Source organism: Aethalodelphis obliquidens, unplaced genomic scaffold (assembly GCF_003676395.1).
Source record: "Aethalodelphis obliquidens isolate GAN/ISIS:26980383/991018 unplaced genomic scaffold, ASM367639v1 scaffold14, whole genome shotgun sequence".
NCBI classification, from domain to species: Eukaryota; Metazoa; Chordata; class Mammalia; order Artiodactyla; family Delphinidae; genus Aethalodelphis; species Aethalodelphis obliquidens.
The window spans coordinates 39,269,664-39,281,576 of record NW_020837958.1 but is presented as its reverse complement, the minus strand read 5'-3'; the positions used below and the strand labels follow the sequence as shown (position 1 = coordinate 39,281,576).

The following is an 11,913-nucleotide window of genomic DNA, read 5'->3' as shown; positions in this document are numbered from 1 at the left end:
TGACTGAAGCCTTATTCTCCTATTTGTCCCACAAGACCCTGTTCACATGTCACCTCCTCCAGGAAGTCTCCCATGTTCCTTCCGGCAAGAAGGGTCCCCTCTCTCTTCTGAACCTCCGTTTCTATGTTGTGACTCTGTGTCAAGCACCCAAAGGGGCCCAGGCTAGGTGTCAATTCATCACAATTTATTAAACTGTGCAGATTCCCATTTTCCAGACGAGGAAACTGAGACCCAAAGAGTAACTTGCCCAAGGTCACCTCCAACATGCAGACCCCTGCCATGATGTCTCTGCTGCTCGTGTCCATGGGCCTCATGGAAGCACTTCAGGTACAGTCATCCTCCGCTGACCCCATCCCCTAGCTGCTGGCTTCTGAACTCTGCCGGATGCTTCGCTTGGAGATCGCTCAGAGCTTGGAGATCGGACAGCCCCAGAGCCTGGTCTCGGGGATCTGTAGCTAGTAGTTCCCAATCCCCTTCCCCTCCAGGTGTGTCTGGGGCCCTTACTCTTTCTCAGCTCAGTGGAGGGGGAAGCTGGATAACAGGGCTCCCGTTCTCCCAGGGCCTAATCTCTCAGTCCTTGCTGCTCCCCCTGCCTCAGGCCCAAAGCCACCCCATCACACGACGAGACCTCTTCTCTCGAGAAATGCCCCTGGACATGGCCCTGGCCTCCTTTGACGACCAGTATGCTGGCTGTGCCGCAGCCATGGCGGCGGCTCTCCCGGATCTCAACCGCACGGAGTTCCAGGCCAACAAAGTGTACGCTGATGTCTGGGCTCAGGCAAGCAGCCAGTGGCAGGAGCGCCAGGCCTGGGGGTCCAAGTGGGGCCTCAGCCCTACCCGTCTGTCCCCGCCCGCGGGCTTCCGAGAAGAGCATGGGGTGGCCCTCCTGGCCTACACGGCTAACAGCCCCCTGCACAAAGAATTCAACGCGGCCGTGCGCGAGGCTGGCCGCTCCCGGCTCCACTACCTCCACCACTTCTCCTTCAAGACACTCCACTTCCTGCTGACTGAGGCCCTGCAGCTGCTGGGCAGGGGCCAGCGTCCACCCCAGTGCCGCCAGGTGTTCCGAGGGGTGCAGGGCCTACGCTTCCGGCCAGCAGGGCCCGGGGCCACCGTCAGGCTGGGGGGCTTTGCCTCTGCATCCTTGCAGAATGTTGCAGCCCAGCAGTTTGGGGAAGACACCTTCTTTGGCATCTGGACCTGCCTCGGGGCCCCTATCAAGGGCTACTCCTTTTTCCCTGGGGAGGAGGAGGTGCTGATCCCTCCCTTCGAGACCTTCCAGGTGATCAATGCCAGCAGACCGGCCCAGGGCCCCACCCGCATCTACCTCCGGGCCCTGGGCCAGCGCAGCACGTACAACTGTGAGTACATCAAAGGTGAGCAGGGCACGTGCCAGCCAGCAGCTGGGCGGAAGGTGGCCTTGCCCGTCCCGTTTTCAGAAGATACATACAGAGATATTAGAAACAGTGAGAAGGACCGAGTCCTGTCCCCCAGCCCCTCCACCCCTTCCGTCCAAGGAGAGACATAACCTTCTTAAGTAGCACGCTTGCTTCTCGACCCTGGAGGTGTCTAAGCCAGAGCTGGCCACTTGCCTGCGGGGAGACTGAAGAGGGTTTCCTGACCAACGCAGGTGTCTTTGGCCATCTGAGGGCCAAAGAGACTTGGTGTCAGGCTTTCCTCCCAGCTGGAAGCTGCTGCCAGAAATGAGTAAGCGGCCCACCCCAGTTTTCTGAGAGGAGTGTGTTTATTTGACTGCACAGAACCCCTGTGCCGTCATGTGTGCTGGCGGGGGTGGGGTGGGGTGGTGAGCCAGCAGTCAGGTGTATTACCCCTAAATTCCAGCTTGGGCTCTGGTAGGTCTCAGATGCTTTCCTGTCCATCCTCCCTGGACCATCCAGAGGAGTAATCATGAAGATGGGCCCAGGTCCTTAACCTCTGAAGGGGCTGTGGGCTGCTGGTCCTCGTTGAGGGATGCCCAGGGGCCTGTGAGGCCCACTTTTCATATCAATAGTTAGAGGCAGGCTGTTGGCTGGACCCATGGACCACATCTCAAGGGATAAGGTCCAGCGCGGCTTCAGTTACCACCTTGGACAGCATCACGAGCGTGCACGAGTTGATGGAAGGTGAAGGAGACACACAAACTAGCCCCTCCTTGGCTGGGACAAGACATGGGAGAGGGAGAGGCGGGTGTGGCATGGAGGCAAAGTTACAGGCCGGGGGGGCAGGAGGAGTGCCCAGATGACCCTGGCTTCAAGGGCTGGCGCCTTTCTGGCCCTGCTATTCATGGGTCAAGTCAAACCCAGGCAAGGGAGGTCCCACTGTAAGGAAGCAGAATCAGGAGAAAACACACCAGCTTCTCCTAGAGCAAGTCAGGACCATGGGGCTCTGGAGTCCCTTACCATCCCGAGAGCTGCCGAGCCTTTGATTCTTTGCTGTTTCTTCCCTACAGACAAGCAGTGCAAGTCAGGGCCCTGCCGTCTGGATAACTCAGGTGAGGGCTGCGGGCATCTGTGGGGTTCTGCTGGGGGCTGAGCTGGCTATCCTGGGTCTGGGCCCCTCTCCTGGATGGACATCCCCCGTAAAATAAAAACAACCCCCTTTCAATCAAAAAAAGTAGACTCCCTTAAGCAGACACCTGTGGGAGGTTGCTAACCCTCCCCACTGAATGTGTATGTGGGAGATGGCCACCCAGCCTGGGGCCGTCCCCGCCTTCCCAGGAGCCCACTGACCAGAGCCCAGAGAGCTCCAGGCTGCACTGAGGCGACGGAGGGAAGGGCCGCTCCACAAAGTCCTCCTGGGCCTTCTCCTCCTCCTGCCGCAGAGCCCTCGGTCTGTTACTGCCTTCAGAGCTCTCTCAGACCACCTCCCAAGATCAAGGTCAGGTCTTGGCTTCTGGAGACCTGGGCTCTAGCCCAGGCTCTGCCCTAACTCTCTCTGTGACCAAACATCCCTCTCTGGGCCTCAGTTTCCCTATCTGCATAGTAGGCATATTGGACTAGACGGTCCCCAGGTTCCCTTTGGCTATGACTCTTCCCTTCCCTTGAACACCTGCTGTGCCAGGTCCTGCCTCAGCCACCACTTCTCTAGGCGGGAACAGGCCATTCTCAGGGAAAAAATCACAGCCGCCCCTCCCCCTCGGGTCCCGCCTCCACCCTCAGGGCTCTGAGAACAGCGGATAGGAAGGAGCCCCAGCCACCCTTCTCCATGACACAGTACCACTCAGGGTTCCATGAATCCTCACCATGATCCAATGATGCAGGTAATGTCATCGCCCCTGTTCCACAGATGAGAGAAGGCAGGCACAAAGAGATGATGCAACCAGCCTCACACACAGAACTAGAAAAGTGTTCGGTCCAGACAGCCTGGTCCTGGAGCTGAACCTGGAACCACCGTACCAGGCTGGCCCCCACCTCCTCAGATACCATCTCATTTTATCCTTACTGGACAACTATCGACTGGAAGGAGGTGGGACAGGGAGTATTATCCTCATTATATAGTAGAGTGAGACTCGGAGACAGAAGTGACTTGCTCCAGGTGAGAGTGAGTTAGTGGCAGAGTCAAGACCAGCCAGGTCTCCAGACGCCAACTCGGCCTCTTTGAGGTCTGATAACATAATTTCAAGCACTGCGAGAGTTTAGGATTCCCGCCCCCCTCCCCATCCCCCATCCCAGTGCACCAGCAACTCTCCCACCAGAGTTTGAGCAGAGGAGCAAAGACCTGCATCACCAGATCCCACTCAGATCTCTAACCCTTTTCATCCCACCCTGCAGTGCCTCAGCTGTGTCAGTAGGAGACTGGGGGACAGACCTAAGGACCTCTGGAAGGGGAACTGGGGCTCTCCTTGGTCTCATCTCCACCTTCCTCCCTAATTTTGTGTATCAGTCAGCTCACTCTGCTCTGTTCATCTTGTTTCTTTGTGTATCTCACGTTGCCCCTAAATCTCTGTGCCTCTGTTTTCCCTGCAGCCATGGGTCAGGGCCCCCTGTCTGCAGTCTGGTCCCTTCTACTGCTGCTCTGGTTCCTTGTTGGAGAAGCCTTTCCAGAGAGTCCAGGACTCCTCTAATCCATCAGCCACTGAACAGCTCTGCCGTCACCTCTGCCCAACATGAGGCTGTCAGCCGCACGTATGCTTTAAGCGTGCCCAAGATCTGCGGTAATTCCATCTGGAAGGAACTCTGGGATTTTCTCTGGCAGCTGCCAGGCTTGCTAGCGGGAAGAGGAAAATGTAGGGACTGGGCCTCATCCAGGGGTCTAGGAGTAAGACGGTGAATAGAGGTGGGGGGACTGCAGGACAGGTAACCACTCACTTGCAGATAGAAGATTAAAGTCGTTTGGAGGTGGGGCGATTGGGGAGAACAGTACTTGGCCATGGTATTTGCTGATACTACTCAAATGCTTCCCATGTACACCTGGACTGCTCCTATTCGCTCCTCCAGGAAGCCTTCTCTGGCCTCTCCACCCTGCTGGGTTAGGGGCCCTGCCTCTGTGCTCCCAAAGGGCCATGGTCTCCCAAGTCCAACTGTGAGCTTATGAGGGCAGGGACGGCGTCCGAGGCACAGAGGTGGTGCCAGAAGATGTGTGGAAGTCAGGAAGGAACAAATAAATACCTTGTGAATGCTGGTTCCTGTACTGCCCCTACCTTGGGCACCTTCAAGCTCTCCGGATGTCACTGTGTGGGAACAGGGTAGACTGGATCTCATTTTCTTGTCAGCAAAGATGTAATTTCTGCTCTGATGCATGAGTCCTAAGGTCCCTAAGAGGCTGGTCCCCAAGTTCCACCACCATGGGCCCTAAGGATAAGAGAGGACACGGAGGAAGTGATAGGCACACACTTTATTATCATTCGGGGCTTTGGGGCCAAATCCTTGCGTGGCCTCCTGCTCTGGAAACTGGACCAGGAATCCTGAATTCCCAGTTGCCATCCCTGAGCCCCCAGGTAGGGACAGGCAAGACCAAGTCCCTGTAACAGCAGCCACAGAGGAAGGAAGAGAAGACAGGAAGTGTGGCAGTTCTGTTTGTACTACCTGCACTCTCCTCACTGAAAGCACTAACACTCAGCATCGGAGTTCAGTTCTGTCCCTGCAGGACTGCCCTTTGATCTTGACCCTTCTTAGAGTCCCTCCTCTGCAGGAATCAGGGGAGCGGAAAGCTCTGGCTTTCCCTTGGAGGTTAGGGTACAGAGACAATGAGTACTCCCTCTGGTGTGTGAAGTAAGTAGCGCTGAAGAGAGGATGTCCCAGGCTCTGAGGGCCAGTGGAGAGAGACTGAGTGGCCTGAGGGCCAACCACCACCTGGCCTGGCCATTCCATCCCCGTCTGGAGGTGCTGTGGCTGCAGCAGACCCCTGGGATTCACAGGGCCTGCACCAGCACGAGAAGGCTCATCACCAGAGCCATGGAGAAGAAGATGCCCAGGAAGAAACGGTCCATGACACGGGCCAGGCGCTTCCACTCCTCATGGCAGCGCTGGGCAGCCCTGTGTCTGTGGAAGGTGTTGGTGATGGTGGCTACATGGTGCAGCAGGGCTTCCTGATGGCACAGACACCGAGGCTCATGGCAAGGGCCTGCTGGTGGGCCAGCTTCTCTGTCAGGAGGCTGGGGGCTGGGGGATGACTCAGGAGGTCTAGACTGCCCACAGGGCTCCCCTCGTTCCCGCACACACAGGCCCCGCGCCAGGCGTCCCAGCAGGAGGGTCCGAGCCCAGGCTGGCACTGGGCGGGCACTGGGACCACAGTAATGCAAGTTCATGATAAGGATGGTGAGCGCTGTGGAGAAGGTGACCATGGTCATGGTGGCCATGTAGTACTTTCCTGCAAGAGAGGGAAGGGGAACTGAGGCCCCAAACAAGAACTCAGGGGGCCTGAGCTCCCCAACTGCCTGAGCACAAGGAGGAATGAGCTCATTCCCCCGTAAGGCTCGCAGGACCCTCCAAGCCCAATGGATGGAAGCGGGAAGGAGGTAAGGGCCAAGGGCTCCCTCTCCCGCATTCCCCGGTCAGGTTCTCAGAAGCGACCTGCTCCCTAATTGTTCCCCCCCGACTGCTGGAGGCTGGACTCACCCACAGTCCCGTGAAAGTCACGCTCTTAAATAGAACCAGCATGATCTGAAGCAAGTTATAACAGAACCTTCCTCACAGGTGTGTGGTGCTGCTTCCTTGAGTTAATAAACGTCAAGTGTTTAGGAGACCGCCTGACACGCAGTGAGTACTTAGTATGGTTTGCCTGTGATTATAACACTGGGGATGTCGACCTTCCTCCATCAAGTCCTTGAGGAAAGACCAACTCTTTCCTCTGCCCCTTCTCCCTGGAAGGGGCCGACCTCTTCCCCGTCAATCTCAGAACGAGGCCGGACCCCAAGACGGTCGGCGGGGCCCCTCCGCTGACCCAGGCCGGTCCGGCTCCCACTCCTGCACCTGCGGACACCCGCGCACTTCAAACCCGGGTTGAGGGCGTCCTCTTCCGGCCCCCTCCCCCGCCACCCCGGGCCCTCAGAGCTCACCGATGAGCGGCACGCTCTCGGCCGGCGGCATGCTCTCGGCCAGGAGCAGCTGGAAGACCGTGAGCGCCAGCAGCACGGTGACGCCGAGCGACACCTTCTCGCCCGAGTCGGCGGGCAGGTGGAAGGCGAGAGGCGCCAGCAGCGAGATGAGCACGCAGGGCAGCAGCAGGTTGCACACGTAGGCGGCGGCGCGGCGGCGCAGCAGCAGCGTGAAGGTCACGTCCGGGTAGGGCTCGGAGCAGCAGCCGTAGGTGAGCACGCGCCGCCGGGCCGGCATGCCCAGCACACGCCACTCCACGTTCTCCACGAAGTCGGCCAGGCTGGCGGCGGCGCCGCGCGTCTGTACGTCCAGCTGGTGCCCGCCGTGCGTCCACGAGCCGAACGTCAGGCCGCAGCGCTGCGCGTCGAATGGGAAGGCCGACACGTCCACGCGGCACGAGCTGCGCGTGATGGCCGGCGCGTCCCAGCGCACGGCGCCGTCGTGCCGCAGGACCACGTTGGTGCTGGCTGAGGCTGGCGCCTGCGCATCCGCCCTGCGGGCAGGGGGTGGGGCTGCCTGAAGCGCCGTGGCCTGGGAGGTAAGGGCTGCCCCTTGAAAGGGGTGCGCTTCCGGCCCGCTGGGGGCGGCACAGAGGGCAAAGGGAGCGGTAGAGAGGGCCCTCTGTGCCTTTGGAGGCCTAGCGGGGCCGGCGCCTGAAGGGCCCAGAACGAGACACAGACCTAGCTCAAAAGTTGGCGCGGGGCGCACGGTGGCTTTCCTTGAGTGTCATCTGCAAAGCTCCCAGAGGGGCCCTGAGGAAAATATGCGGAGCTATGTGTTGTCTGGGAAGCACAGAACTGGCTTAGGCGGCATAAAGGACTACAGAGGGCTAAGCCCTGAAGGAAATCCCTAGGCAGGCCCTGGGGTGCCCTGAGAAAAGGGTGGAGAGTGCCATAAAGAGGCACTTGTGTCCCAGAACCCCCTCTGCGAGAGATACAGAATTGGCCCTGGACCACACGGAGGATTCCTAGGAGACACTCAGCCTGGGTTGGCTTGAGACAGCCTAAAGTGGAGGTGCCGTCAAGGGGCTGTGAGGTCCCTCCAGCAGGCCCTTGCCATGAGCCGCTGTGTGTGTGTGTGTGTGTCTGTGGTCAGGAAGCCCTACTGCACCATGCAGCCACAATTGCCAACACCTTCCTGGCAGCATAGAAGGGTCCTAGGGGAAAGTGTCTAGGGCACCATAGGAGCCGGGTTCGATGTGGAGGATGGGGGACAAGTGCATCACCAGAGCCAAGGGCAACTCTAGGGAGGAGTAGGAGAGAGAAAGGGCCCAGGTAGGAAGTACTTGTTATAGAGTATGATGTCCGGTCGCCACACGAGACTGCTGGGGATGCGGATGGCATCCAGGCCACCATAGGCGTCAGGGTCCCATCGTAGGTAGGCATCTGTCCACTCCTGTCGGATCCACAGGTACAGGGTCAGCACCTGGTTCCGCTCATCCTAGTTGGGGGCAGAGAGTGGGCATAGATGTGGACAGACGTCTGCACATACCCTGCCCTGTGTGTGCACACTCACCTATAGAGCTCTGGTCAGCACCCGCAAACCTGACTTGCCCATACAGTTCAGTTCCCACCCAGCCTTGCTATGTGACCTTGGCAGGTCCTTCTCTTCTCTGGGCCTGAGTTTCCTCAGAAGTTACATGGGTGGTAATCTCTGCTAGGCATGGATTCAAGTGTGCAAAGTATTGGGCACACTGTGGGCACCCAACAGTTAGGATCCAACAGTTGGTAGCTGTTATTGTTGCTAATCTTAATGTTTACAGGAAAGAATTGATTGGAGATTAATCCCAGTCTCCCATTCCCCCATTCCTTGACACTGTCACCAGCACACTCCACGACTGTACAACAACCAACGCACCATGTCGATGATCTGGGACAACGTCACTTCCAGGGTCACGTTCAGAGCCTGGTCTGTGTCTGCCACAGGTCTCAGGGCACTTGTGTAGTTGGCAAAGAGGTCTCGGAACAGCTTGTGTGCCAGCCTGCCCTCAGCTCCGAAGCACTCTGGGGGACCAGTAAGAAAGGGTGTCCATCCGAGACCCTAGTCCAGGGGCCTCTGTTCACAACCTGTACCCTCCACAAGACTGAGGCCCTGTCAGCTGCTCCACTGTCTCACAGCTGTCTAACTGTCCCTGTTCTCTGTCTCTCTACCTGTGGCTCTAGTTCCTCCCTGGCCTGCCTCCAAGGATAGATGAGGTGAAGGCCATAGTGTGAGTAGGTACTATCTTCTGAAGCAAGGCTGATGGGTTTCTTCCCCACCATTCCCTTCCCAAGGACCTGGATTCTGCTTGCCCCACCACAAATGCTGGAGGGGCTGGGAATTCCCTGGCAGTCCAGTGGTTAAGATTCCACGCTTCCACTGCAGCGGGCACGGGTTCGATTCCTGGTTGGAGAACTAAGATCCTGCATGGCGTGTGATGTGGCCAAAACAAAACAAACAAAAGAACAAATGCTGGTGGGGCCCAAACAGATGGCAAGAGTCCCAGTTCTCAACCAGGCATCCAGAACCCTGTTGCCCTGCCTCTTCCAGTCCCTCCAGCCTGTCTCTGCTTCTCTAGCTGCACTTCAGTTGATGTCTTCAAAGCTCTGACACTATGGGCCCCTCCTTCCTGAAAACACACTCTTCCCCGGGTTTTGTGACACATCCCATTGTCCTCAGTCCTTTTTTTTTTCTCAGTCCTTGATTTAGGTATTGTTCCCCAGAATCTTGCCCTTTGCCCTTGTCTCCTTTTTTCTTCAGCCCAGATTTTTCTCCTGAGCTCCAGACCTGAATGTCCTAAATGTCCTGTAGGCACTTTAAACTGTGTAGGGCCAAAATATGAACTTCTTTCCTCCCACCACGTTCTTGTTTTCTTTTTTTAAAAATTTATTATTTATTTGGCTGTGCTGGGTCTTAGTTGCAGCACACGGGATCTTCGTTGTGGCGTGCGGGATCATTTCACTTGTGGCGTGTGGACTCTTTAGTTGCGGCATGCAGGCTCTTAGTTGCGGCACGTGGGCTCTTAGTTGCGGCCTGTGGGATCTAGTTCCCTGATCAGGGATCGAACCCGGGCCCCCTGCATTGGGAGCGCGGAGTCTTAACTGCTAGACCACCAGGGAAGACCCTCCTCCCTCCATGTTCTGAAACCTGTTCCTTGTCCTGTGTTCCCCATCTCAGCAAACAGCACTCCCCGGTGACCTCAGCTGGAAATCTGGTAATTTGTCTCTCCCTTCTGCCCCTCCTCTCTGCAGACCACTCTGTGCCCGCATCCTGTCAGTCATACTGCTGAATGCTCTTGAATGCTTCATCACCTCTCCAGCTCGGGCCCATCCTCCCTGCATATGGACCACGGCAGCAGCCGCCTCCTCCCTGCTCTCCCACCTCGGGCTCACCTCTCTAACCACCTGTCACACTTCTGAGAGATCAAGCTTTTAAACAAATGAATCTGACTAGACCAGTAGCTGCTTAAACCTGTTCAATGGCTCCCCAGGCCTGCTAGATAAAGCCCAAACTCACCCTTCGCGCTCTGGTCCCCCTGGCTTTCCCAGCCCTATCCCTGGGAGCTGCCCCATCAACTGCTCCCGCCCCAGTCAGGCAAGCCCCCTCTTGCCCTCTTCAGCTCCCCCTCCTCCACACTCCCCAGACAGTGCTTGCTCCCAGCACAGAAATGAAGAGAGAGCACGTGGAGAGAGGTTTGGGGAGCATGGGAACAGCAGCAACGCCCAGAGAGGCCAGGGCTGGTTTACTGAGCATACCTGGCAGGAGTGGGAGCAGAAGCAGAAGGCCCAGACTGGAGACAGAGATGCTGAGGCTGAGGCGGTGGCTGCCGGGCCCCATGGCCTTGCCGCAGCCAGAGGAAGGGCAGGTCTCTGGACAGGAGCCTCCTGGCCTGACCTACGGCAGCATCAGGCCCTGCTGGCAAGGATGGTGTAGACAGTCCCTGCAAGGCAGAAGGAAGACTGGGATCTCTGTTGAGTCCAACTACCCTGCAGGGAGTCCTGCAGCCCTTCCAGTTCCTTGACCCTGCTATTTGTACCTGCCCTGGGATTTTAGTCCTTGGGCCTTGGCATCTACTGTTTCTCCTTCTCTTCTGGCCTCTGCCTCTGCCCTGTTCTTCGCCCCCCACCCCCTTTACCTCTCACTCAGCCTCTCTGTCTCGATTTCCTTCTAGCCGTCCCTCTGTAACTCTTTCTTGGTCTCTGCCTCCCTGACTCTGGTCTTCCTCTCTCTCTTCCTTTCTCCTGCCTCTATTTCAGCCCCCTTGACTTCCTCAAGCCCTTCCCCACACCTGACTCTGGGGGAGCCTGGCGCATTCTCAGCAAGACAGGGACAGGGACTCCATCAGCCCTGAGCCTTCTGAGGCACAGGACAGAAGGCCGTGCCCCCTTTCCCTTTCATTAGCTTAATTACAGAGTTGGGACACCTGTGTCCATGGGAACAGAGCAACTGAAACTGACACCTCAGGTCACTGGGACCTGAATTATTCAAATTCTGTAAGGTAGCACCCATGCTCAGGCCCAACTTGGGGGATTGGAGGGTACAGAGATGCCAGGTCAGGATCTGCAAGAGACTGGGGCTTAAAGGTGTGAGGGGACAGGGCCAGTGGATGGTAACTGTCCTCCCAGCTCTGTCATCATTACTGAATTCTTCAGGCTCCCTTTCATCTGTCAGCTGTGCCCTCAGTTAGGGACTGAACACATCTGTCTAGGCCGGGTGCTTTGTGCCAAGCAAGCTCTCCCCTCCTGGTGAGAGGGGTGCCAAGACTGAGGCTGCTCCAGGTGGCCCCACAAAGCAGGAGATGCAGCCTGCATCCTCGCCATCCCACAGCCATCCCAGTCTGAGCCTCAGTATTCTCCCTATGCTTAAACATCACGGGCGGTATTGGGCCACAGGGAAAACACAGCCTTTATTTATTTATATTTATTTATTTTTTAATATCTTTATTGGAGTATAATTGCTTTACAATGGTGTATTATTTTCTGCTGTATAACAAAGTGAATCAGCTATACATATACATATATCCCCATATCTCCTCCCTCTTGCATCTCCCTCCCACCCTCCCTATCCCACCCCTCTAGGTGGTCACAAAGCACGGAGCTGATCTCCCTGTGCTATGTGGCTGCTTCCCACTAGCTATCTATTTTACGTTTGGTAGTGTATATATGTCCATGCTACTCTCTCACTTCATCCCAGCTTACCCTTCCCCCTCCCCGTGTCCTCATGTCCATTCTCCACGTCTGTGTCTTTATTCCTGTCCTGCCCCTAGGTTCTTCAGAACCTTTTTTTTTTTTTTTTTTTTAGATTCCATATATATGTGTTAGCATACGGTATTTGTTTTTCTCTTTCTGACTTACTTCACTCTGTATGACAGACTCTAGGTCCATCCACCTCACTACAA

General features: G+C 56.8%; 2 protein-coding genes across 2 annotated transcripts; one reads left to right on the top strand and one right to left on the bottom strand.

The window, feature by feature from the left end:
* Positions 1-215: 215 nt before the first annotated feature.
* Positions 216-4,207, top strand: ART1 (ADP-ribosyltransferase 1). Its single transcript, XM_027115715.1, has 4 exons — positions 216-327; positions 599-1,376; positions 2,450-2,491; positions 3,966-4,207. The coding sequence occupies exons 1-4, from the start codon at positions 265-267 to the stop codon at positions 4,061-4,063; spliced, it is 981 nt and encodes a 326-aa protein (XP_026971516.1). The 5' UTR covers positions 216-264; the 3' UTR covers positions 4,064-4,207.
* Positions 4,208-4,828: 621 nt separating this feature from the next.
* Positions 4,829-11,429, bottom strand: CHRNA10 (cholinergic receptor nicotinic alpha 10 subunit). The gene is made up of 5 exons (XM_027115600.1): positions 10,271-11,429; positions 8,394-8,539; positions 7,822-7,976; positions 6,497-7,029; positions 4,829-5,808 (listed from the first exon to the last, which is right to left on the bottom strand). Exons 1-5 carry the CDS (start codon positions 10,350-10,352, stop codon positions 5,351-5,353), a joined length of 1,374 nt encoding a protein of 457 aa, XP_026971401.1. The 5' UTR covers positions 10,353-11,429; the 3' UTR covers positions 4,829-5,350.
* Between the last annotated feature and the right edge of the window lie 484 nt (positions 11,430-11,913).